Genomic DNA, 25,754 nt, shown 5'->3' on the forward strand with positions numbered 1-25,754 from the left:
ATATGCAAACCCACTGGATGCTTTATCTTGCTCCTCTCCTTGATGTCTAGCATTTCCACAATCGAACGGCTCGTATTCGCGTCCTCACGCAATTAGGTGGTAACGATTCGCAAATCGAACTGCCAACAAAGCGAGGTGTGCAAGTATATAAGTTTGCTTTATTGCCTCTTCAATATCCACTTTGGAATACATGTTTGAACCCCAGCGGTGCTATCTGCAATGCTTATCATAATGCTCAAATACATCTTGGTTCTCCTTATTCCACACGTCTGCTGGGCTTCTACGCCCCCGCGCCGACCACGCTGCAGATATGGAGACCCTTGCTGGCCTGATATGCAGGCATGGCAAAAATTTAACAACAGTATCTCAGGCCGTCTCGTACGAACCTTTCCCTCAGCAGCTGTTTGCCACCAAGAACACTTTGACGCCGAAGGTTGCAAGCAGGCAAGACAGGAATGGGACAATAGTTTTTGGAGAACTAATCAGTCTGGGGCATATACGGCTATCGTATGGGAGCTAGGCAACCAGCAGTGCTTCATCGACTCGTCAAGGACTACACCGTGCCAACCAGGGTTTGGTAATGCGAGCCGAAATTGGATTTAAAGTCTCTGAAGTCGATGCTGATGCTAATAGTTCCACATTACTCTGTGGCGGCGACAACTGTAGCAGACATCGAAGCCGCAGTCAAATTCGCCAACGAGAAGCATCTATACCTTGTGGTGAAGAATACCGGTCATGACCAGTAAGTCTACTTCGGGAGATTGACATACGTAATGTCTAAGCCCTGGCATAGTCTCGGACGGTCGAGTGGTCAAGGCTCTTTCTCTATATGGACTCATAACTTGAAAGGAAGACAATGGACAGACAGCTACATCGTCGAGGGAGCTCCTGCCGGGAGCCAAGGTGTTCCAGCCGTTACATTGCAAGCAGGGGAGCAGTGGCTAGGTATATATATGTTTTCCAGGTACCGATTGGTGTCTTTGCTAACAGCTCTAGATGTGTATCGGGCTGCGTCTGAACAGCGGGTTATCGTGGTTGGCGGTCATGCAAGGACAGTTGGCGCTGCCGGAGGATGGTTGACCGGGGGCGGTCACTCTGCCTGGTCCAATCTCTATGGTCTGGGCGTTGATAGTAATTTATTTCAGTATCATCGGCCGTTGGACATCGCTGACGAAATGGTGGCAGATGTATTGGAAGTCAAATTGGTCAACGCACAGGGAAAACATGTGACTGTCAATCAGTATACTGATCCGGACTACTTCTATGCCTTGCGTGGCGGAGGAGGAAGCACATGGGGTGTTAGTCCACATGGAGCAGAGGGATGAGGCTCGTTCAAGCTGACTGGAAGTAGGTCATAACCTCGGTGACTTATCGAACTCATCCCGAACCCACCCACATTCAGGTTGCGGCAATACAGATCAATGCTACAACCAATTCGACCCTTCGTCCAGTCCTAGAAGGCTCCCTCGGTGCATTGGTGAACATGACAAACGCTGGTTATACAGGCTACGGGTACCTTACCAATGGCTTTTCTGGCCTGTTCATTCGACCAGGAGGTACCGAAGCAGAGTTGTCTGAAGGTTCCACTGCCTTTCAGCGACTTGGACAGATTGATGGCACGGACTTCGCCATGGTCAACTTCAGTTTTCCTCGCTGGATCGACTACTGCAATGTATTTCTTCAGGATCCAAATATCGCCATGAACGTTATGGATTCATCTCGACTTCTTACTCCGGATATGGCATTTAACAAGTCAGGTGAGATTATCGACATGATGTTGGAGTTTGGTCCAGAACATTATCCGTCATTCAATTTCAGTCAGTAGTGACCCCTGTTTAAAATAACTTCTCCTAACACCGTCTTTCAGTTGGACACGTTAACTCGGCAATGCGAGACAACACTTCAGTCCACCCATCGTGGCGGGACGGCCGAGCGATAATGAGCTTCGGAACAAACTGGGAAGACGAGGCACCTGAAGCCGAGAAGCACCAGAAGAGGCTCCAACTCGTTGAGATGAGCAAGCGCTGGGCCAAAATTGCGGGACCAGATGCGGGCACTTATGTGAATGAAGCAAATCCGTAAGCTTGAGCTCCTTTGACCCTGACGATATTTCTCCGGTGCCTAACATACCCACAGTTTTGAACCTAACTGGCAGAGAGTCTTCTGGGGATCCAATTATGACCGCTTGTTAAAGGTCAAGGAGGCCAGAGATCCGACGAACCTATTTGTCTGCAACCGCTGCGTGGGTACGGACGTCGTATATGAAGCGTGAAGTGTAGGAATCGCGTCCAAAGATAATTGTGTTGAGCAGGTAGCCGCGGACTTTGACAATACCGAGGAGGAAATAATAAAATCGTACTCGCTTCTTGAACCGACAATGTCGTTTCTGGCAAGGCTGGCAGGCCGATTGTGATGTGTCCCAATTCGTCTCCTAGACCTTCAGCCTCGCGTTAGCTCCATTCCTTGGCATTTTAACCCCAACTTCAATCCATATTCTCCCATAGCCTCCCCCATTGACATACTGTATCTCGCTATAATCAATCTGCTCAGCAGTAATGCCCACAAGTCGAGAAGGTGCTCCAACGCCGTCTGCCTCATACCACGACATGGGGCAAAACCAACACCTCTTGGGTTAGTCACATCCGGACCAGCTGGGTTCACAATGCCCGCTCACCGCATCTGTCTTCCTGCCAGACATTCATTCCGGAGACAAGAGAAGGAAACATGCCTGGGTTGTCTTCCCTGAACAAGGTCCACGTTTTTAAGACAGACGCTTTCCACTTTCCGAAACCCGCCCTGACTCTCCTCAAAATTCTAGCTGACAGACTCTCGCAGCTATCTGAATCTGTTCAGTTGAATATCTCCAATCTTTCGTATGGCATCCTTGGGAATTTTCTCTTATATTATCCCCTTTAAAGACTCTCATCTACCTCTTGTTTCACTACATTCGCTGGATCTATCTTAGACTTCTTTCCTTTGCCATTTGTCAATCTTCTGTCCATTTCTGCTCGGTATTTATGATCTGAAAAAGAGACTTCTTTGCTCAGGTCGGCGTCGCCCTCCAGCCGACCTACATTTCTCCTGCACACCTCAGCCACTCTCCTCTCTTCTCGGAGTCCTTAGGACTTCAACTCCAGTTATCGACCTCATCAGTCCGTCTGTATCTTCAAATACTACAGCACTTACTTTATCTCATCTACTTAGCTTCTTCGATGTTACAGCACATCCAAGTGTGGGACAATTCGTTGACTTGGCGACGCTTGGATACTTCTGTTGCGACTTGAGTTCGAGATCTGCCATCAATCTTCAATTCACCAAGCCTCAGCATAAGTGACAGATCTCACGCGCTCCGCGCAGCTGACCAGCCATCTCTTGTAGCTCACTTGACCTACTCATCATTCGATCATACTCTGCTCTGTTGCTGCTTGCAGGGTCGCTACTTTGCTCTTCAGCTTTTGGCGGGACCTATACATAGCACTATCCGTCGCACCCTCAGTCTCAGCCAATGTTTCGCAACAATGGGGGCTAATAACTCGAGGTTCGACAGCGACTTCCCTCCTCTCTCCGATCAATTTGACAGTAATTTCGTCCGACATCCTCTTACACCGCCAACCTCTACGACCTCATCGTATCGAGATTCAATCCAGACAGCTGCTTCTTCATCAGACCACCCGCAACCAATTCGGATCACTTTTGCCTCGCAGCACAGCATGTCATCTAAGGCTCCAACACCAGCGAGGTGCCTGCCCGGAGTCGAAAGTCGTCAGATCGTCAAATTACAAGCGTCACAGGTAACTGGTTGGTTGATCGTTGACGACTCTGACGAGATCTACGAGTCGTGTGACATTGAAAAGTCGATTCTACCAAAAAGGCCTCCTCGCTCGTTGCCCAATCCTAAGACGGACTCGAGTTTTCCTGCTCTCGACATGGAGCCTTCATTGGCAGAAATTCACGGTGCCTTCACCAATTATCGGTCACTTTCTCCATCAAATCACAAGGCTCGTTCAATACTTCCGGACCCTTCAACAATCGAGTCCAAGGACCTTCTCAACAAACGTCCCGTACCCTCCTTGCCGGAGCCAAAGAAGAAGCGTCGTCTTGTTCCCACAAAACAGGCGAGCGAAATCGCTAATCAAAAATTCGAGACCTTTACAAAGAATCAGTTTGGATTCGTCAATCCGTTTCACGGTGGCTTCCCCCTCACTGATGACGAAAATTGTTTCCTTCCTGATCCCCATCCCGGTTCATCTTTCTATCAAGATGCTGACCATGAAGACCAAGGCTACTGGTCAAAGATTGTGAGTCCAGAGAATTCCGGTGAAGGTGAGACTGCAGATGAACAGGGAGAGCGACTGAAAAAGTTGTTATCGAGATTCCATCAGGGCAAGCAGACGTCAGAAGCAGCAGCGCCACCCAAAAAGGGTTCAACTCCGAAGTTAACTGAAGAAGAATGGATCTTGAAGCAAGCTCGCGAATGTATGCTCAAAGAACAAGAAGCTGGAGCAGAACGCAGCAGAGAACTCCGAGAGAAAGCCTTACGGCGACGCGGGCTTTTAGCGTTACCGAGTAGTAGCTCAAGCTCGGAAAAATGCAAGACGCTATCTGATGCGGATGTCGACAACAGCTCCAGCAATGACCTATTCTCGGAGCAAAGTAACGTATTGTCTGACACGGAGGCCGACAACGGCTCTAATAACGACCTATTCTCGGATCGGGGTGGGGCATTTTCTGATGCGGATGTTGATACTAATTCGAACAACGACCTGTTTTCTGACGATGACCCCCAAGCGCAGAGCAGGGATGATCTCTTGGATATAGCGCAAGAGCATGTTCGAAAGGACTCGGGACCCATGGTACAAGAGCATATTAAAAAGAACTCAGGACCCGCTCGGACAGAGATATGCGACGAATTGAAGTAGGTCAGAAGCGAGCAGTCCGATCCAGTCCCCAGGGTACTGACTAATCAAACCTACAACAGGACAGACCAACACACGAGGGATGCCAGCACGCGAAGCCGACAGTCGAATAGTGACAATGAACGTCAGTCCTTCAGAAATAAATCTCCACCTTTGCACGTGGAAGGCTGCCACGGTCTAGCCTCAAATTCTGAAGGGCTAAGTCTAGATGCAAAAGAGAAGCGCTTCTGTAAGGCAGAACAGGCTGAATGTTCCAGGCTAACGGTTGGGGGAAGCGTGAGCAACTTGATCCTAAGTGATCAGTTCACCACAAATGACGGCCTTGACCCTAGAGCCCAACGCGGTGATATTCTAAAAACACCTGATGATCGCGCGAACCCTTTGAAACCCAAAAGAGAACAAAATGGATTGGGTGTTAGGGCTAGTGCTGGACATAAAGACAAAAGCTGTCTATCCATTCGGCCTCTCTCTGGTCTTGAGATGCTGGCGGCGAAGCGAGGAGCTATGGATGACCATCAGAGCGAGTCCAAGGTGTCCGGTCGACCCCTTCCTAGCCATAAGACGCTTACAGTAAAGCGAGGCGCATCGCCTATCGATCCTGGAGACATAAAATCCCAAGTGAGGCAAAAACCGACCGCACATTCAGCATCGTCCCTTCCTCCAGGTCCCAGTGGAGGCTTAACCCTCCCTAAGAATTTTGACCAATACTCGGAAGAGGAGAAAGAAGTGATTGTTAAACACGAAGTTGCAAAGGAAAGGAAGAGAGACCTAGACGCTCTTGGGGGGGTGTTCTGGACATTCGCACAATTACGATGCTTCTCGGACCGCGAAATAACCGAAAGAACTATACAGACGGAAACCAATGAGCTTTATGAGATTGGGAAGTTTATTACTCTCGTCATTGAGCAGGGGAAGCCCGGCAAGATGCGAAGGACACGTATCCAAGACATTCGCGACAATATCAGGAGACGGGTACAAAAGGCAGCAGAAATCTCGGAAGAGCCGAGCGACGTTGCAGTCTTAACGGAAATGAGGCGCACCTTCAGTCAAAAGCATATTGATATCATCGACGATGAAACACCCAAAGTCCAAGAGGAAATTGACCACTGGGGAGTGCTACGTAGTACGCGGAGCACTAAGCGGCACAACGCGAGGACCAAAGGCCACAGGAAGGAGCGAACTAAAGAACGAAAAGAAGAGAATGCCAATAAAAAACAAGTCCGCTTTGCAGGCGAAGGGGCACAGATTATCCGAAGTAAGCCACCGAAGAGCAACCCGGTTAAGAACCGACAAACGCAAGCCAATCGTCAAGAGGAACTCATCGAGAAACTTAGAGCTCAGCTAAAACTCTTTGAAACAGCTGACCAAGAAGAAGTGGAGGAAATTCAGAACCGAGTTGCTGAGATTGAAACAGAGCTCGAGCGTGCTGGTCAGCACGCAGACAGAGATGATAGTGAAGAAGACGATGGTGCGGAGTTTGTCTTTGGGGCTGGACACGATGTCTTATCGGTGACAAGGGCTCGCGGCCGAATGCCTAAGGAATCAAATATGGAAGAAGCACAGGATATTGACGAAATAAACCGTCTCGAAGATGGGCGCCAAAAAGAAGCAGGCACTCATGCGTTACAACGCCAGCGTTTCGAAAAGTCAGCATCCAATCAACAAAAGCTTGACCCAGAACTCCTGAAGCAGATGCAGCTCAAGAAGAGTCAGCCCTTGCAGAGTCAAGGTTTCGACCCAGAGCTTTTACGGCAGATGCAAATCAAGAGAGATCAGCAACTGGAAGTAGCGACAGACCCTACAATTATTGATCGAGATGCTGTAGGCGAGTCGGATAGCGAAGGCGATGCGGCGTCGGGAGCCACATCTGATGAAGACGAGGATCGACAAGTCTTCAGATACACCGTCTGGGGCACATTCATAGGTGTGGAGATTTACAAGAATGCCGACCATTATTACTTCATGAAGACTTACAACGTCTCAAGGGCGCAGGATAAAGTCAGAGAGATAATATCTGCCATTCACCAGTATGCATCGTCAAAGAACGGGACCGAACTTGACAGAGTGAACGTGCAAACTGAGCTACACTACGAATTGATGGAGCAACACATTGTCCTTGGCGAAGACTCCACCGTTGAAGCCAGAGTATGGATCGAGCGAGACTTGGTGGATCTGAAAAAGAAAGCTTTCCGGGCTGCAAAAAGACAAAGAGCAGTGAAACGAGTCGCGACGTTTGCGGTCTATTGGGAAAAGACTGTCACTCCCCTCATTCGCACTGAAGAGACCAAGGACGCCGACCCAGATGGGTTTGCCGATCTGTTTGAAGAGTCTCCGGAAGACAAAGCCAAAGCTGAAGGACCAGTCACAACCAGCATCTCACAAGACCAGATCGAGTTCTTCACCACGCCGATTCTGGCAAACCGTCACGCCAAGGACCTGTACCTCACATGGCACTTTAAATTCCTCCCTGGCTGGCAAAACGAGGGATACAGACGCCTTGAGGACGAGTCGATGGAGCAGTATCTGGAGACGCTGGGGAGTTGGGGCCTGTTCGTTCGGGAAGAGAGCTTTGAGCGAGTCGATGTCGATAGGAGCGGTGAGGAGAGACGGGTAGAGGAAAAGTTCAAAGTCTGGGTGAGGAAGATCGCAGTAAAGGGGCCGGGGAATTGAGACTCTGCGAGGCATTCCCGCACGCTCGTTCTTGTCTTCGCAGTTGCCCGTGTCTTTCGGTTGGGTCGTTATTAGAAACCTGGAGGCGGTGGGTGCACACAATTGCTCTGCTGGGCTGGACGAATTTGGGCGCTGTGTGGTTGGATATTGAACTTATGGTTTTTGTTTTTCCTCGCTAATTCTTCTCAATCGAGCTGCTCTTTCACGTTCCATTCGGCTTAGCATCGTGGGACGCGTTCCAGGAAGGACGACGCCTGATGGATAAGATGGCTGGCTGGCTGGCAGGGCCTTATTTGCTCTATAGTAACAATCCGTCGAAGTTGGATGGCGACCGTCCATCCATCCAATTCCCTTCTTTCCAAGGCTGCCACCGAGGAATCACAAAGATCGAATTCGATGAAAATCGTTGTATGAAACAAAACGCCTTTACTATGACCCCTGGTTGGTGATACATGTCTCTCTCTCCCCGTTTGGCCAGTTACCTTCCCGTGTGTGGTCTGACACATATTGTAGCATCCTGTCTAGCCTAGGTACTTTCAGCAAACTCCCGGTGTGATGGGGCTGCTTGCTGGAACAAGTCCCTCCTTCGCTGCCTCCGTGTCCAGTTCTTTTTCTTCTTCTTCACCGAGAGCAGTAGTCCTCCTGCTCGGCCAAGGACTCGTCAAAGTCCCACAACAGCTTATCCGTGTCCTGCTGAGTCTGCACCAGCCACGCGATGCACGGCATGGCAGCGTACGCCAACAGGACCATCCCGAACACGGGGCCGGCGACGACGTCGCGTCCCGTGAAGTACTGGACGATGCCGTCCCACCAGGAGCCGGTGCCCCAGGAGACCTGGGCGATGACGCTGGTGCCCAGCTCGACGGCCAGCAGCCACACGAGCGCCAGCACGCCAACCAGCACGGGCGTCGACGTCATGAACCGCAACCCGGTCTTCCACCAGCTGCCCTTTGGCTGCCTTTGGCCGGACTCCAGGTTCCACACTGTCACTTGCGCTGCCTGCCAGATGATGATCAGCATGATGGGCATCTCGAACAGCTCGGCGTACCGCGCCCCAATCAGTGGTTGTAGGTACGGGACGCGGATGGAACCGAGGATCACGCCCGAGAGGAAGACGAGGGAAAAGTAGATGAGGGAGAGGGGGAAGGTCTGTTGTAGGACTCCCATTGTTGTTTGTGTGTTTTTGTTGTTGATGTTGCGGATGGATGGATTGATTGATTGTTGTTGTTGTTCAGGTATGCTTGATAGATACCCCGAATGGGTTCGAGGGGTGAGGATGTAATCGAGGAATGCCAACTGTGGTGTATTGTTGTGGTGTCGGTTTTCCGATGATTTCTGTGTCTTTGTTTGAAAAGTCTTTGATCCAATGCACCCCGAAACGCTCTGTGAGATTATGTCCGGATGTACAAATACCTTTTCTTTTTGGGTTTTCCCCCAGCCCTCCGGGAATGGGCGGGAATTCGCGCACTGAACTCGAACACATGCAACAGGGTGAGAAGAAACGCCGAGGGAGGGTCACGAGGTATTTTTCATTAATTGCGAAACCTTGGAAAAGCAACGCAGCGTGATGGTGCTTTGCTGGCTGACGTACCGTGGTACTTACCTCATACCTTACCCGCTAACCTCTACTAGTAGGGCTGGAAAACAGGTTACTTGGTACTGCATGGGCAAGCCTTGACAAATGACCGGCGAGAGTGCAGTGACTTGAGCACATAATATGCTCCTCACACCACCGAGTAAAGTGAGCGGGCGAGAGGTTCGTGAACATGCCACACTTTGAAGATCATTTCCGGAAAAGCGGTCGATCCGGCTATCGCACTACCTTGCATGAATGAGCATCTGGACGACTTTTTAACTGGGTCGGAAACAATGTTCAATGAATATTCTTCCCTTTTGGTTTTGTTGGCGGCCAACAGGATCCTGCACCGCAATCCCTGCAGCCTTGCCAAGCCCCGCCCCCTGCTGCAGCCTTGCGCTGGTGCCGAGGCTTCAACTCAACATCACGCCACAAATATTTTGCACGAGCTGCATCAATTGCCTCGTTCAACACCTCGGCTCTGGGATCAGGTGTCACGGCTGCCTGTGACCGATGGGTCGGAGTATAAGCAAATCATTTGTCGGGCGTCGCATCTTAATTGTTCCGATATTCTATCATTGTATTGCTCTCGAAGCGGGCTATCCAATTCACGTTTCTCTGAGAGATTCTGACCCAAACAAAAAATTATTATTTAACCCGCCGAAGATCCAGCCTCACTCAGCCTTGGGCCTCCATTCCTTGAGGAAGGCTTTCGTTGCCGCAGCCGCCGTTGCTGTGGCGTAAGTCTGCCACGTCTTGTTTTTGTGGCTGTCGGCATAGTCGCACACGCCTTTGATGACAAGGGTAGGAAAGAAGTCACAGATACCAGAGCCCTCCGTCTCAAATCCGATGAGGCCGTGCTGGCCTGCAAATTCGTCTCTATGCGTGGCCGACTTCACAAAGTATCCAACTCCTTAATGCCTAGCGACGTGGCGAGGTGCGCTATGGCGATCAAGATATCGGGGGCGATATCGACCATATCTAAATCGTCGAGTTCCTCGCCAGCCATGGCGCCGGCATGGCGTTGGACGGCCTTCTCTCGGGGACTGTTATGACCTTGGGCATGAAGAACGGAGAGAAGGCTGTTTATCCCGCCAAACCCGCCATTCCTGAAAGGGAAAGTATACCCCGTATTGGGATTGGCTTTAGCCTCATTCAACCTTTACTCTTGTCATCAACGTCCTGTCATCTTTCCATCATCAGGATCGGGGTTTCAATGTCTAGCATAGCTCAAACACCTACATCGCCAAATGGCCGACAATTTTAAGGGGCCCAACTGTTGATACGCCAGGCATTCTCTTCCTACCTATTGATGAGGAATTGTAGTCTTCGGTATGTCCCTCCAAGGGGACCAGGCTGTGACGACTCGAGAGCCTCAGAGCCAATCCAAACGCATCCCCGTCACGAATACGATCTGTATCGTGAAAAGAATTCACGGCTTTATGTGGAAAAAGGGAGATCCCGAAAAGAGGTTGTCAACATCCTTGCAGAGGAAGACAAGTTCTTTTTAAAGGTAAGGCATCATCGCTAATACCGCGCGTGGTTTGCTCCGTCTCGTCCGAAAGAGGCACGATCTGTCACTGACGTGCGAAGTCCCGGCGAGCAACAGACCGAGAACAGGCCTGCGACCAGGGAGTAGCGTGTCGCCTTTGGCAAATGTCGAGAGGAAACGAAATACATTGTCACTCAACATGCTCTTTTTGAGCCATTCTATAATTTCTGGCGTATGGTGCTTCAACAGACAACAGGGGATTTCGGAGTGGTCGTCATGCTGCTGCATGAGTTGGAAACCTCGAGCGCAATGTTTTCCCAGTATTATCCGTACAATATGGAGAACACAACAACTACTCTTCGGAGAGTGCAGCATTCGCTTACTTGCTCATTGTCAATACCCACACCCTTGCTATGAAGTGAAAAGCCTACCAGTGATGATAGGAGAGAGTTCGAAACATATCTCCCACTATACGTTCCGGGTGTCGAAATACGGCCCTTTGGTCCTCGAGACAATCATCAGACATATGAAAATAACAAAGGCCGAAGCGGGAGGGCCTCCTCGAATAATTCACTAGAGCTCCCTCGGGATTTCTGTCGAGGTATGGGTTGCGTTAGACTTTCTCCTGGACGAGCTCGAGTCTAGCAGACTGCTTCAACCGTCGCACCAAGCGGCCGCTGAATCCGGAGATTCTACTGACAAGCAAAAAGATGTCATATTTGAAACGGTAGATTCGATCTTCGAACAGCGGATGAAGATTGACATGGTGCGAAACGACTACTGCATGATATACGACGTCCTGAAACGCGAATTCTTGAAGAAATATGGCGTCAATGTTCAAGGACGCAGAAGAAACCAGCAGCGTAGGTATCCTTGCACAAGCATGCACGGAGCGATCGGCGGACCTCGAGCTCAGGGAGCTCCGGTACCGTGTGCTCATCGACCAACTCAAACGCTGGCGCCTCGGGCGCCTCAGGCTCGAGCGCAGGGAGCGTGAGCCCATAAACCGCGAGCTCACGGACCTCAACTTGGGAAAGCCACGAAAGCATTCACATTTGCATGAGAATCCTGGCAACTTCGCCCAACCCGCCGAAAGGGCCGGAGCGGATGGGATTGCGATTGAAAAGTCCCGACAAAGGCCAGAGCCAGCGTTGCTAGGACATGACCCCCCCGAATCCGATTCCAAGTCCTAGCAACGCTGGTACCCTGAGGGCAAAAAATAATGCTCATTGTTCTCTGCTTGCAGGCCGGGGAAGCCAAGTCTTTGACACATCACCAACATCGCGTGCCCTTTGTCATAGCGGGATCTATGTGGTAGCCATCCGGCTGGACCTGGCACACGGAACGCATGGTTTCTGTGATGCTGAGCAACAACTCGGGCCCTAGTCTCGCCAGCCTCATCGGGACCATTCCATCATATTACCGCCCCCTCTTTTTTTTTTTTTTTTTTTTTTCAGCAACCAACAGAACTCTTGCCAAATGGCATGCTCGGGTAAAGGACGTGGCACTCTGACGCGGAAAAGGATGTCGAACTCGATGGCGACATAAGAGTCCTCAATGTGGATAGAATGGCTGCTCTTCCCTATGGAGCTGACCGCTCCAGAGTGAGACTGAACATGTCCACAATCTGTTTGATTACTCGTCAAGAATTGCTGCAATCACATCCGACATATCCCAAGCACCAAGAGGTTGATCATTGATGCATATCTTGCGCATTGAGAAACGGCTGGGGGGTTGTTTGTAACATTGGATCGATGCCCAGCCTCCTGGAGCCCAACAAAACCACATGTCCTCACTACAATACAATCCCAAAAGCTCGTTGCTGACCTCCGCAACAACATGAAGTGTGATCACCGTGTCCCATTCTAACGGCCTCGTCAACATCATATTGACGTCCCCTCGGACCACGTCTTCCCCTCTTTCAGTCCCCTCCCTGGTTCGCATCTGATGCCACAATGCTCCTTCCACCATCCGCCGTGATCCTCCCTCTGATCTTGACCTTCGCATATCCGTCTTCCAGCGGTCTGAAGTTGAGATTGCCCCTGCTCCCGTCGACGTCGAAATACGCCTTTGGACAGAACACCAGCGCCTCTCCTTGACCCAATCTCACAATCTTCTTGAAGACTTTGTCGTGGCCGTCGCTTCCACTCTTCGGCCACGCCAAGGCCGCGAGGTGTCGCTTCAGCACCTTGTACCAATCCGGTGACTGAAACTGGTGCACAATGGCCACGTTACAGAGATCGAGCAGCTTAGGCGAGATGCTCGGTTCCTGAGTCGCAATCACCACACGCGTGGCGAGGTGGCGTTGCTGGCGGATAACCTGGACCAGATCCTCGGAGAACGCTTGCGCACCTGGGGTTTCTGTCATGAACTTCAAGCATGTCAGCAATGTTTTGCAAGAGAGACGGGGACGGAAAACAGGGCAGTCACGCCTCACCTTGTGCGCTTCGTCCAGGGCGATAATCAAAGGGCTTCTGTGGCGACGGCCGAGGAAGATCTGCAGGAAGATGGAGAACAGCATACACGCGTCGGACTCGGTGATGAAGGGACAGCTGAGGTCAACAATGAAGATTGTTTGAGGCTTGAATTCGATCATTCCGGCTCGTTCTCTGATGGACTGCGGTGCGGTCTCCCTGAGAAACCATTCGGTCAAGCCGTAGCGCATGTCGAGGAAGGTCATTTGCGCAGGCGTCAGACCTTCATTGAGGATCGCTTTCTTCATCGCTCTGTAGTTGACGCCCGTCGTGGTACCCGTGAGCGAGAGCTGCTTGAGAACTTTGTTGACGATGGCCATGTACAACGGTGGGTTCCTGTCATCAGGGTCCACAGCCATAAGGGCCTTGAGGTTCGCGACGTTAAGCTGCTGCTCGCTGAACAGAAACGGGATGACTTCCGGCCTCGGGGCACCTTTCGGCCAGTTCGGCAAATTGCGGTAGAGCTTCTTCATGGCCGGCAGGTTCGATGGCGACACAAGGACTTGCACATTGATGCCACGAGAGCTGAGATAGGCGGCTTCGCAGACCTGAGTGGCGCTGTGAGATGTGAACTTGTCATAGTGGAAGACCAGACCGGACATGGGCGTCAGGTTGCGGCCCATGGTGCTGTCGCTGATAAGGGCGTTCTCAAGCAGACAGGACATGGTGTGGCTCTTGCCCGCGCCTTGCTGGCCGCAGATGAACGTTGACCAGGGGTGTTGCATGTTGGCGTAGATCAGGTTATCCTGTAGCGACAGGTCTTGCGGCAACAACCTGGCATCATTGAATTCGTCGAACGCACCCGTCCGGAGCCCCAAGAGGCCATATGCTGGGAGTTCTGGGACCTGGTCACTCCTCGAAAACGACGCATTGAGGTGCTGCTTGACTTGGCTTGAGAACAGAGGCGCCGCCTCCAGATCGCGGGGGAAGTTCGAGGATGGTCCTTCATCTGCATCATTTGCGCCGTCTTCCGATGCAAACAAGTTCAGGTGTCTGGCTGTCTCTTCGTCGAGACTGGACGGGCTACTCGTCGGACTGAGGGTTATTGGCGCAGATCCTGGAGAACTGCTTCCACTGTCCATGGTTTGGGGGGTGGATGAAATGTGAAGTTGCTGCTGTTGTTGTTGCAAAGAGAAAGGAGGGTTGAAGACATGGATCGTTTCCAACAACTTAAGAAGTGAGGAGGAATATATCTCACTCCCTGATATTTCGATCTCTCACTCCCTTCTATTGCTGAGGCGAAAGGAAGGAGCGAGAACGACGCAGGGTGAGCAAACAGATACAACAAAAACAACATCAGTCAAATCAAACATTGCTTTCAACAGCAAACCTTCTTTGTTCCGGTTCATTTTGAGTGGCTGCTGACAAGAACAACAACAACGACAACAACGACAACAACACAGGAAGCCTTGCGTTAAAACCTGTACGCGGCCGGTTGAATCCAGGGCAAGGGTCAAAACAAAAGGGGGAGAGTTTAGGGTATTCGAAACGGCTGCTGACTTTTCACATAAGACATATATACATAATCCTTCCGGGGCAACGAGGGAGGGGTGGTAGCTTGTTGAAAGGAACAGAAAAGGGAGAAGAGGGACTAGGACTAGGTTGGATATGTACACACATAACGACAAACATAAACAATACGTAAACACATAAATCATGCTGCCCAAAGACACGGTGTCAACCTTCAACGGACAGCACACAGGTCCAGGTGAGCAGGGCGCACGTTCAAAACCCAAGCCCAGATCAGGTGCCTCGCATTGCGCAGCTCGGCGTCAATCACGTTCAGCTGAGATCCTTTCTTGCGCTGGAGGAGCTTGGAACGGGAGGCGGCGTTGTCTGCCTGCCTGCTTACCCGCCTTTCTGTGACACAAAGAAAAACCGCATGGATGCATCCGGACATGTATGCATACATCCAGCCGCCCCTTTCGCCGTAAATCGGTTGAGAAAACCCAGTTGATGGGACTCATAATCTCTTTCATCATAACCTCTGTATCTTCGACTTCTCTAACTTGCAACTTTGAACTTCATTTTCAAGTTCCGGCTCGGCACTCATGCCTCCCTGCCTTCTCGATTGACCGACAAGCCAACTATCTATCGCCTTTTTGTCAATGTGCCGGCGACATACGGCAGGGCAGTCCACTCGAAATGGGTCTTCAGGTCGACGGCTTCCCAGGGAGCGGCGCTCTTCAACACGGCGGGCGTATCACGATCCATGTTACAGCCGGCCAGGAAGAACGGCCAGCCGAGCAGGTGATAGAGGAGCTGCATCGCGCGGCCCAGGATGCTGCCGTTCTTGGTCCAAGGATTCCGGATGTGCTCGACAATCATCAGCTCGCCGCCGGGCCGCAGCAGCGAGTACAGTTCGCTGGCCGTCTGTGCAAGGTTGGGGACCGAGCAGAGCACGCGGACGCAGACGATGGTGTCGAAGATGCCCTTAGCGGAGGGCCTGACGCCTTCCTTTGCCAGCGCGGCCAGCACCTCGGCCTTGTCTGCCGTGCAGCTGAGGATGTGATATTTGTCGGTCAGCTTGGCTTCGTTAATCCGCTGCTGCAGCGGGACATGGAGGCCTGGCGTCGGCTCCGCGCCATACACGGCGCTAATATTGGGGTTGTCGGCGAATAACGATACGTAGGACCCGGATCCGGGCCCGATGTCCAGAACCACCCCGTGAGCGCGGGACAGCAGCGGTGGAACTAGAGTCGCTGAGCCCTTTGGAGGGGGAGGCGGGTCGACCGGTTCTGGAGAATGGAATAATAAATACCTCGCACCGCCTTTTTCGTCTTCTTCTTTCTCCATTCCCCGAGCAAAACGTGATTGATCGGGGAGTGGGTACTAAACTTACCGGTGACTTTGGTCCAGAATTTGGAGAAAGCATCGTCCCGAACATTCTTGAAGTTGGACGCCGAGGGGAGATGAAGCTGGAGGACATAGAACTGAAACGCCGTAGTGACAAATGCTAACAAAATTTTAATTTTACTTCGTCAGAGACCAGAACCCTCCGGTGATGAGTATTCTTGGCTTTGCAGAGAAATAAAAGGGCGGAAAGGGGTTACGTATAACCTACCACAAGCGCTGGACCAGAGCAGGTAGCCCGGATCAAGCAGATTCAGTAGACGTTCTTGGAGAGGCGGCCACGGCATCTTGACGAAAACAGCTGTGTATGTGATTGCTTCAGACTTGAGGTTTCTCTTCAGCCTGGCGAGGTCGAAAGTTGATATTATAACCCATAAAATGGAGAGAGAGAGGGGGGGGAGGGAAGGAGAAATGGAATTTATATTACATATTCTTTGGTCAGCTTGCCGAGGGCCAAGGGTCAACAAGGGTCTCAGCCTCACTAGCTTCAGCCTCGCTGACTAACCATCCAGCCTTTCGGCGCTGGCCGTCATTGCGGGGCACGAGGCTGAACACTCCGTGGCACTACGAAGGGGCCAGCAGTAATGCCTGTCCTTCCTAAGAAGATTGCACGCGATGCAGATATATCTCAGTTATGCCCACCGCTATAGGAATAGGTATGACTGCCTGAATGAGAATGTCTCGCCTGCTTGATCTGGCGAGGCCGGCTTCTTTCGGTTGGGATTTCAGGGGCGAAAGGAGATAGAGGGGTAATGCATAATATATTTTCTTGACCTTATCAAGCCACCCCGCACCAATGGCTCTCCCCAATTCCTCGTATTCCTCACTGATTACCGGACAGTACAGTAACATAACTAACAAGTAGGGTATACGAACTTGACGACTGTTGCTGCCAATTGATCATTGACCCCGCCGAGCCTGAGAGGCTTGTCTGTCTGCTAAAATACATCGTTGTCTGCTCGCTGTACCGCGCAAGATTTGTCTTCCGGAGCATCACTTCTTCCCTCCCGCCTCCAACCTCACACAGACGTCTGTCTTCTCTCAGAAAGACTTGTCTGTCCGACAGCTGTTGCTGCTGCTGTGGTAGGTGTAGAAGGGGAAACAAAGGGAGAGAGAGAAAGCCGGAAGGAGACAAGGGAAAACCGGCAGTGGGCTTCTTCTTTTTCTTGGATAAGAAGCTATGGCAACTTCTGGTTTAGTTGACGACCAGGACTCTCCTTCAGCAGCAGCGGCAGGAAGCTCGGTGAAGTCATGGCTTCAGAGGCGGCAAAGACACATACATCGCCGTCTCTCTGCTTTTCACGTCGGCATACCATACCTGCGAAAGCTCCCTCTGGCTGTCATTTTGATCGTCAGTTTGCTCATCCTGGTCAACCTCGTGGTGTGGGCGGTATGTGGCCTGATCCTGTCTTCTCACACCCACCTCTTGTCTACCGCTGCCTTGGCCTACACGCTGGGCCTTCGACATGCCCTTGACGCCGACCACATTTCTGCCATTGACCTGATGACCCGCCGACTCATAGCCACGGGCCAGAGACCAGTGACGGTGGGTACCTTCTTCAGCCTGGGCCACAGCACCATCGTCGTCATCACGTCCGTCGTGGTGGCCGCCACCGCGGCAGGTATCGCCGGGCGCTTCGACAGCTTCGGCACCGTTGGGGGCATCATCGGGACTTCTGTGTCCGCAGCATTCCTGATCCTCCTGGGCATCATGAACGCATACATTCTGTACAAGCTGGTCGTGCAGATCAAGAAGGTCATCCGCCTGCGGCCGGAGCAGGAGGCCGAGGAGGCCTGGAAGATCGAAGGCGGCGGCTGTCTCTTCCGGGTGCTGAAGAAGATGTTCAAGCTCATCGACCGTCCGTGGAAAATGTACCCCCTCGGAGTCCTCTTCGGCATGGGCTTTGATACGAGTTCCGAGATTGCGCTCCTGGGGATTAGCAGCATTCAGGGGGCCAAAGGGACCAGTATCTGGCTTATCTTGATCTTCCCTGTTTTGTTCACTGCTGGGATGTGTCTTGTGGACACGATCGACGGGGCGCTGATGATGAGTCTGTACGTTGCCCCGATGGGCATGGACGGTAACGAGGCGAGCAAGAAGGGTCACGCAGGCGAAGAGGCCCAGAGCCACGGACCTGCCGAGCAAATCTTCATGACAACGGACGAGCCATTGGTCCTGGTCGACGTTGAGCAATCGGCCATGCAACCCGTTGCGCCAGGGCAGCCGCAACCACAACAGCCGGAGCTGGCACCAGCAGGTCAACAGCCAACAGCAGCACGAGTAAAAGACCCCCTGACATTCCTGTACTACTCGATCGTCTTGACATCTCTGACCGTGCTCTGCGCCATCATCATCGGCATGCTCCAGCTCCTCTCGCTGATCCTCAATGTCGCCTCCCCCACAGGCCCGTTCTGGGACGGCGTCGCCAAGGCCGGTGATCTCTACGAGGTCATCGGCGGTGCCATCTGCGGCAGCTTCGTCGTCGTCGGCGGCATCAGCGTCCTGTGCTTCAAGCCTTGGAGGAGGTGGGTGGATCGGGAGAGAGCGCAGTTGAGAGGTGCTGTCCCTGCTACGGCTGCTAGAGGTGACTTCGACGTTGACGACGACGAGGAAGGCATTGCCACGCGTGTCGAGGATTCGGCTCGTGGTTCTGCAGGAGGACGAGGAGGAGACGAGGACCTAGAGCGGGGTGCAGTTTTCGTCCGCGAGGAGGAGCTGGTCCCTGTGGATGGCAAGGGCAAGACGATACACGCGCACAGGGAGATGGTCGGGAACAAGCCTCTTGACACTGCTCCTCCTGCCGCGACTACGCGACCAAGCGGCAGTGGAGCAGGGCGTCATGGTTGAGAGGGCCAACAAAGCACGACTACGAGGCTGGGCTGTCCTCGTAGCAGCGTCTCACGGGGGAAAATTTGGAAGATCTTCTCATAAACCGCTGTGCAGAACTGGCGCACAATAGGTGAGCAAGCGGAAGGGCCCTCAATGCCAGAGCCAGAAGCAATCCAGGATTCGTGATTCATGTGAAGAATTAGGGGCATAAGGTCTACGGACATAGTTAGATGATACCACCTTCTTGTTCGGTTCTCGTTATCCAATGAAACCCGGGCCCCGTATTCTATAAATTTCGCATGTCCCAGACCTCTGTCCGTCCTACGCAGCCTGAAGCATGCGACAGGATCTCGTAACAAATAATTCGTGATGAAGAATAACGAATCGGCGCATGCATGCAAGGGAGAGAGCTTTTGCTGGCTTCGTGAGATAGACTCAGCATGCTCAACCCCAAATGCATCGCCTTCCCTTCTACGCCCTCGAGTACCACAGCTCGATGTTATTTCTGCAAATAACTCGTGGCGGATATTGGTTGCCTTGTGAGGCTTCGCATCTCCTGATACTCAAAAGCCTGAAGACGCCGAAAGAGATACCTGGCTCATACCGTTGGTCAAGGCACCATTGACGCTGTTTCCATTTGGCACGTGAGCGCCATCACCATTGAGCGACTCGTTTCTTGCAGCCACGGCAGAGAAGACTTGCTCCAACATTCCCGCGCTCGCGGCCACAAAACCCAAATAAGGTGGACTGGGCCGGAGCACCCGACTGAGGTACTCGGGATGGAATTGTACGCCCACAAAGAATGGATGTTCTTTCAACTCCATCACTTCCATGCGCTCTCCCTTGTCGTCTTTGCCAATGAATGTTAGGCCAGCGTCGGATAGGCGAGCGATGTACTCTGGGTTGACTTCGTAGCGGTGACGGTGCCGCTCATTTATGCTAGGTGTATTGTTGTACAGCTTCCGCAGCCGCGACCACTCGGTGTTTTCCTGGAAGATGGTAGGGCGGAGTCCCAATCGCATGTTGCCGCCCATGGTCGTCTTGTCGATTTCGGGCATGAAAATGACCACGGGGTCAGGCGTCTGTGCGTCTAGTTCGACCGAATGAGCCGATTTCAGGCCGCACATGTTGCGGGCAAACTCAATGACAGCGACTTGCATGCCCAGACAGATGCCGAGATATGGCTTAGGTTTCGTTCGAGCCCAGTTTGCAGCTGCGATCATGCCTTCGGTACCGCGGTGTCCAAATCCACCGGGGACGAGGACACCGTCGGCTGTGCACAGATCGTGCCAGGCCTTGTGGTATTTCTCTGGATTTGAATCCAATGTCGATTTCTCGAGGTTGCTTGCGTCAATCCAAACAAGATTGAGTTTGCGCCGACAGGCCATGGCGCTATGCTCCAGAGCCTTGATGACGGAAAGATAAGAGTCGTGAAGATTCGTGTACTTACCGACCAAGGCAATGTTGACTTTCTCCGATTCCAAGAAGCGGTCTTGTGACGAGGTCAGCCGTTTCCACTCCTGCCAAATTTGCTGGCCTTTCATAACCAACGAAGGGGCAATGGTGTATGTGTCTAGACGAAAGAGCTCGTGGAGCTGGTCAGGGAGACCCTGTTCTTCTAGGAGAAGGGGAACATGGTATGTCGACTCGACATCGTGAACGGCTAGGACTTGCGAAGGCTCAACTTGACAAAACATGGCGATCTTGTTCGTTGTAGCCTCAACCAGCCGTTCCTGGCAGCGGCATGCAATCTGGGTACCGTTAGCCCCAACCCACAAGAGGCCTAAAAAGGGGTCCGGATTACCAAGTCAGGCGCAAGACCAGCGGAGCGTGCATCCCGGATGGCTTGCTGCGTAGGCTTCGTCTTCTGCTCACTTCCAATGACCGGCACCAACGAAACATGGATATGGATAAAGTTGTCGCGACCTGCTCTTCTCCGAAGCTGCCGCATGGCCTCGATGAAAGGTGCACTTTCAATGTCACCTACCGTTCCGCCAAGCTCGATTATGCAGACATCCGGCACTTCCTTTGTGTCATCAACCGGAATTCTCGCAACTCTTTCGATCCAGTCTTGAATCGCATTGGTGATGTGAGGGACCACCTGGACGGTCTTGCCAAGATAGTCTCCCCTCCTCTCGCGTTCGATGACATGCTGGTACACTTTCCCGGTCGTGATGCTGTTCTCGAAAGTCAGAGTAACGTTCAGATACCGCTCGTAGTTTCCGAGATCAAGGTCGACTTCGCCGCCATCGTCCAGAACAAAACACTCGCCATGCCTGAAACAGGATTAGACAGACATCTTCAGACGTAGCCAAAGTGTGCATACTCAGTTGGGGCCATTGTTCCTGCATCGACGTTCAGGTATGGGTCAATTTTAATGGCCGTGACCTTCAAGCCTGCAGTCTTGAGCAGAAGTCCTGTTGACGACGCAATTATACCCTTGCCAATCCCGCTGATCACTCCACCGCTCACTAGAACGTACTTCATCTTGAAAGAGGGAGGGGAGGAGGTGTGGCGGGGGGCTACGAGGGAGAGACGGTTGTCGAGTTCCACGAGAGGCGAGAGTCGGCCGGTCGAGGATATAATTCCCGTTCGGGTCGAAAAGTACGTGCAAATCCCACGGAGATGTTGCAACTGATTTCGTGGTCGATGCTGAAGACAATGATTTCAAGGTCAAACGTAGGGGTCCGTCGCTGGCTGCCGCCAGGCGGGAAGAAAGAGAAAAGGAAAGTAAAAATGCAGGTTTGGTGGCTGCACAACCAAAAACTTGTCCCGGATCAGGATCCACAGGCACGTCAATGGCTTGGCGTTGTTGACAAGCGACGCGTCCCACTTTACGCGCTCGTCCAGCGACCGACTAACAACACATCACCACAAAGAGATGGAGGCCGAGACAGAGACACAGAGATAGCGCTGGTGGCACCACCACCAAGACCCTTGGGGTTCACCATCCCTCACTTGGTTGCAACTGCAATACTTATACAATAGAAACCCCCCGCATGAGCTCAGATCAATCATAAGACCTCGCCAACCATCATCACCATCATCATAGTCTCTGCCTGAATTCGACGAAATGTCCTTCCACAGGCGACAAAGATATACTCCCTGGCTTCCCAATCATTGTGCTTGGCTCTCGATAAACTCTAGCGCATTTTCCTTCGTTTCTTCTTTGATGCTGCTCACGTTGTTGGCGAAGCGCACCCCGAAACACTTGTCCGCCACTCTCAACATTTCAGGTCTGAAGGTCGTGCAGATGAACTGTCCTCCTAATGGCCTGTCGTCGCCATTGACGGGTTCTTCATCGCCTCGGTTGGCAAGCCACAAAAGGTGCTCGGCCACAGCGGCTCGGTACTGTGCGTCGAGGTTCGCATCAATCTCATCAAAGATGTAGAATGGTGCCGGGTCAGTTGCTTGGATAGCGAAGATAAGGGCAAGACTGCAAAGACCTAAACATCGGAGTTAGCCAAGAGCCATCTTCAGAAACAGTGGCATTCTCACTCTTCTGGCCACCACTCAACTGCTGAATGCGCTGTTGCTCGTCGTGTCTGCTGTTGAAGCTGACACTGATCCCTACGCCGGTATAATTCTCAATACCTCGTTTGGTGACAGGTTCAGCGTCCGATTCTTCAGCGTCATCCCCCGGTTGCCTCCCATCTGTTTTTCGTTGAATGATCAATCGGCCTCGACCGGCAGGGACAAGTCTCTGAAACACCTCTGCAAACGCTTTGCTAACCTGCTTGAAAGTGCGTTCAATGGCTTCGTCCTTCCTCTGGTCAAGAACTTGAATCAGGTTCTCGATGGCTGACTTCCCGGCTTCGAGCTCTTTTCGTCTGGTTGTGAGCTCTTCCCGCGCCCTCATCGATGATCGGTAGTGTTCAAAGGCATGCTTGTTGACGGAGCTGTACTTTTTCAGAGCTTCCTTTACTTTGTGGAGCTTCTTGACTATGCCGTTGGAATCAACATTCTCAAACTTCTGCCGCAAATCCTCATCGACGGCGCCGAGTTCGCGAATTTTCTCCACGGTTTCCTGTTTCGAGAAGAGCAGAGCAGCCTTTTTCTGGACAGATTTCTCCAGACGTCGTTGGTGACGTTCAAGCGCCTTGGCCAATTCTTCTTGTTGCTCTCTGATCTTGTCCGCTTGAGACTCGAGCTTAGCGATTTGAGTCGTCGAAGTCTCTACCTTGTCCTCAAGATCATCAAGATAACGTTGAACAGAATCGAGTTCTTTGGTCAGACGTGCCAATTCCGTTTTCTTAGCGCGCAAACTAGAAGAGCTGCTGGCCTCATCATCCACATCGTCGGAATCTAGCGCGGCGAGCTGAGGTTTCAGGCTTAAGGTCAATCGAGCTTCTAAGTCAGCCTTTCTGGTTTCAATTTCCGTTCTAGATGCAGAGAGATCGTTGTATTCGCGCCTCAACGTCTGGATGCTCGCCGCAAGACTTTCTAGCTGCTGCTCTTCAGCGGTGCTCAGTGTTGTCTTGAAGTCTGAGCCCAACTCAGCTTGGTATGCATCTTGTTGATCGGTCAAGGCCTTGACATTCATTGCTATCGCCGCCTCTTGCTTCTTCTTCACCTCAAGGTCATCTTTCTTGCGTTGGAGCATCTCCACTTTGTTTCTGATCTCTTGCCTTATTAACATCTGGGCGCTCTCAGATTGGTTCTTTTGTTGCTCGAGTTTCTGGACCTCGCTCATGGCCTTGGTTATCGTCTGGTCGATCCTTTCAATCTTCCTCTTGTTGTCGTTGCTCTCCGTCTTGATTCTTTCGAATTTCTCGCGAGCTGTCATGACCGCCTTCGTAGCTTTGAGCCTGGAAGAGCGGACATCGTGGTGGCCACCGGTCAATGCACCTTTCTTGTCAGACTTGTCGCCCTCTGGTGTCACCGCGGTCAAGCCATGAGTTCTGGCATACTGTGCTGCGACGCTGAGGTTCTGTGCAATGATGGCTTTGCCAAAAACTTGTTGGACGGCCTTTTCGTATCTCGCGTCGTATTTCATGAGCGATATGAGCGGTCTCGCATCTTGCGCATTTGGGAAGTTTGTCGTCTGCGGCTTGAGACGATTCAACGGCATGAAAGTGATACGGCCGGCGTGCTCCCTGTTTAGGATACTCATGATCGTGGTAGCTGTATCGTCACTGTCGACGACATAGTGGAAGAGAGAATTTCCAGCAACGACTTCCACAGCTGTGTGGTGTTGAGGAACATCAATCAGCTCGGCCAGTGGGCCGTAGCAACCTTCTAGCTTGTACTGCTCCTTAATCCGCCGAACAGCATCCAGACCTCGACTAGTGTTGCCATCCATCGTATGCGATTGATTGCGTTCAGCTTTTCTAACTTCATCTTGGGCCACCACGTATTCTGAGTCCAATTGCGCTTCTCGGCGCCACAACATCCTTCGCTCGTCCATCAAGGCGTCTTTTCTGTCATTGGCGGCTTTGATGTTTTGATCAATGGAGTTGTCGCGCTCGCCAACGCCTTTCTGAAGAGTTTCGATCTCCCGCTCGAGACCGGAAATCAACTTTTCGTCCTCTGCAATACCCTCGGCGGTTTGCATGCGAGTGGCCTTGAAACGAGATAGAGACTGGAATGTCTCGTCGATCTGCGTCTGAAGCCAGTCGTTTCGATCTTTCTTTGACTTGAATCGAGCACCCCTCGCTTGTTTTGAATACAGTCGCTGTTGCATAGCGGACGCTTCCTCCAGCCGAATTTTGACGGACTGTTCTTTTGCCCTCTCCGCCTCAAATTGTGGAATCACTTCCCGCAGCTCTTTCTCAATCTCCTTTATCTGCGCTCGAAGTTGTTTCAGCTCTTTGTCACGATTCACCTTGGAACGTTGAGCCGCGGCCTGTCCGTGGACTAGGTTCCTCTCCTCCAACTCAACTTGGGCTCGTGCTCTTGCCTTTTCACGCTTTTCTTCTTCGTACTGTCTCTTCTCAAGCCGTGCGGTGTAAATTTGACGGTTGAGGTCCTGAATTTGCTGAGAAATACTAGCCAGTTCATCCTCGCACTGAGAGTAGCGTTCACGATTCTGGTCGACATCGTCAATGCCGTCCGCTCTCCGACCCTCCAACTCAGCCAAAGCCTTATTAATCTCCTCCTGCTCTCGATGGAACAGAGTATATTCCAGGGCACGCTTTTGGCGGTCCTTTTCTTGGTAATCTCGGAGTTCTGCTTGCTCCTCTTCCAGTTCCCTGAGGCGGTCTTCGATCTGCTCGAATGTTTGGTCAATAGTGGCTAGTTTGTTGCTTGTATCATTCATGATCTTCTGTGACTCTTCCTTTTTAACGACAAATTGCTGTGTACCGGCCACGCTCTTCAAGACATTCAGCCGCTCCGAGTCTTTCATGTTGGTCAATCTGGTGATGCGACCTTGGGGGACGATGTAATAAGGGTTTGCGCGCGAGAATCCTGCGTTTTCAAGTAGCTGCATGACATCTTGTTTCGTCGCAACCCTACGATCAAGCGAATATTCATCTTTCTTGAGGCCGATCGTACGGCGTAAAATGAGCTCGTCGTTTCCGGTTGGGAATCGACCGTCCGAATTATCAAACACTATCTCCACGTAGGCGGACATGACTGCGGAGCCGGACCCTTCGTGGATGAGGGCCTGGCGCTCTTCCCGTCCCATCGTTGAATAGGCATCGGCAAGGACGAATCGGATGGCGGCAAAGAAGTTGCTCTTGCCCGAGCCATTGCGACCGACGATAACGTTGAGTTTCGGCGAGAATGGGTAAACCACTGTCTGATTCTTGTAGCTGCGGACGTGGATCAGGACTCGTTTCTGGGCCTGTGCGCCTGGCTAATTCTTACCTCTTGAAGCCTTGAATGGTAATCTGCTTGATATGCATGATGCGCAGATGAGAGTATCATCAAAGTGGTGTTGAACAGCGTGCGCGCAAGAGCGCCGGGGAGCTGAGAATTGCGAATGATTGTTGGATCACAA

At 51.9% G+C, this 25,754-nt stretch overlaps 10 protein-coding genes across 10 annotated transcripts; 4 read left to right on the forward strand and 6 right to left on the reverse strand.

Moving 5' to 3' along the window:
• Positions 1-231: 231 nt before the first annotated feature.
• Positions 232-2,272, forward strand: Z519_05842 (uncharacterized protein; the record flags this gene model as incomplete). The annotated part of the gene is made up of 8 exons (XM_016763582.1): positions 232-577; positions 634-742; positions 794-945; positions 997-1,131; positions 1,186-1,298; positions 1,352-1,817; positions 1,868-2,078; positions 2,137-2,272. 8 exons carry the CDS (start codon positions 232-234, stop codon positions 2,270-2,272), a joined length of 1,668 nt encoding a protein of 555 aa, XP_016619906.1.
• A 1,246-nt stretch (positions 2,273-3,518) lies between these two features.
• Z519_05843 (uncharacterized protein) lies at positions 3,519-7,586 on the forward strand (the record flags this gene model as incomplete). The annotated part of the gene is made up of 2 exons (XM_016763583.1): positions 3,519-4,915; positions 4,979-7,586. The coding sequence occupies 2 exons, from the start codon at positions 3,519-3,521 to the stop codon at positions 7,584-7,586; spliced, it is 4,005 nt and encodes a 1,334-aa protein (XP_016619907.1).
• Positions 7,587-8,207: 621 nt separating this feature from the next.
• Positions 8,208-8,753, reverse strand: Z519_05844 (uncharacterized protein; the record flags this gene model as incomplete). The annotated part of the gene is made up of 1 exon (XM_016763584.1): positions 8,208-8,753. One exon carries the CDS (start codon positions 8,751-8,753, stop codon positions 8,208-8,210), a length of 546 nt encoding a protein of 181 aa, XP_016619908.1.
• Positions 8,754-9,836: 1,083 nt separating this feature from the next.
• Positions 9,837-10,171, reverse strand: Z519_05845 (uncharacterized protein; the record flags this gene model as incomplete). Its single annotated transcript, XM_016763585.1, has 2 exons — positions 9,837-10,041; positions 10,092-10,171. 2 exons carry the CDS (start codon positions 10,169-10,171, stop codon positions 9,837-9,839), a joined length of 285 nt encoding a protein of 94 aa, XP_016619909.1.
• Positions 10,172-11,478: 1,307 nt separating this feature from the next.
• Positions 11,479-11,847, forward strand: Z519_05846 (uncharacterized protein; the record flags this gene model as incomplete). The annotated part of the gene is made up of 1 exon (XM_016763586.1): positions 11,479-11,847. The coding sequence occupies one exon, from the start codon at positions 11,479-11,481 to the stop codon at positions 11,845-11,847; it is 369 nt and encodes a 122-aa protein (XP_016619910.1).
• A 728-nt stretch (positions 11,848-12,575) lies between these two features.
• Positions 12,576-14,210, reverse strand: Z519_05847 (uncharacterized protein; the record flags this gene model as incomplete). Its single annotated transcript, XM_016763587.1, has 2 exons — positions 12,576-13,025; positions 13,092-14,210. 2 exons carry the CDS (start codon positions 14,208-14,210, stop codon positions 12,576-12,578), a joined length of 1,569 nt encoding a protein of 522 aa, XP_016619911.1.
• A 1,009-nt stretch (positions 14,211-15,219) lies between these two features.
• Z519_05848 (uncharacterized protein) lies at positions 15,220-16,268 on the reverse strand (the record flags this gene model as incomplete). Its single annotated transcript, XM_016763588.1, has 3 exons — positions 15,220-15,866; positions 15,971-16,084; positions 16,193-16,268. The coding sequence occupies 3 exons, from the start codon at positions 16,266-16,268 to the stop codon at positions 15,220-15,222; spliced, it is 837 nt and encodes a 278-aa protein (XP_016619912.1).
• An 893-nt stretch (positions 16,269-17,161) lies between these two features.
• Positions 17,162-18,829, forward strand: Z519_05849 (uncharacterized protein; the record flags this gene model as incomplete). The annotated part of the gene is made up of 1 exon (XM_016763589.1): positions 17,162-18,829. One exon carries the CDS (start codon positions 17,162-17,164, stop codon positions 18,827-18,829), a length of 1,668 nt encoding a protein of 555 aa, XP_016619913.1.
• A 545-nt stretch (positions 18,830-19,374) lies between these two features.
• Positions 19,375-21,298, reverse strand: Z519_05850 (CTP synthase; the record flags this gene model as incomplete). The annotated part of the gene is made up of 3 exons (XM_016763590.1): positions 19,375-20,562; positions 20,616-21,087; positions 21,138-21,298. 3 exons carry the CDS (start codon positions 21,296-21,298, stop codon positions 19,375-19,377), a joined length of 1,821 nt encoding a protein of 606 aa, XP_016619914.1.
• Positions 21,299-21,928: 630 nt separating this feature from the next.
• Z519_05851 (uncharacterized protein) lies at positions 21,929-25,659 on the reverse strand (the record flags this gene model as incomplete). Its single annotated transcript, XM_016763591.1, has 3 exons — positions 21,929-22,257; positions 22,310-25,566; positions 25,622-25,659. The coding sequence occupies 3 exons, from the start codon at positions 25,657-25,659 to the stop codon at positions 21,929-21,931; spliced, it is 3,624 nt and encodes a 1,207-aa protein (XP_016619915.1).
• Between the last annotated feature and the right edge of the window lie 95 nt (positions 25,660-25,754).

The sequence above is a fragment of the Cladophialophora bantiana genome (genome assembly GCF_000835475.1).
Source record: "Cladophialophora bantiana CBS 173.52 unplaced genomic scaffold supercont1.8, whole genome shotgun sequence".
Lineage (NCBI taxonomy): Eukaryota > Fungi > Ascomycota > Eurotiomycetes > Chaetothyriales > Herpotrichiellaceae > Cladophialophora > Cladophialophora bantiana.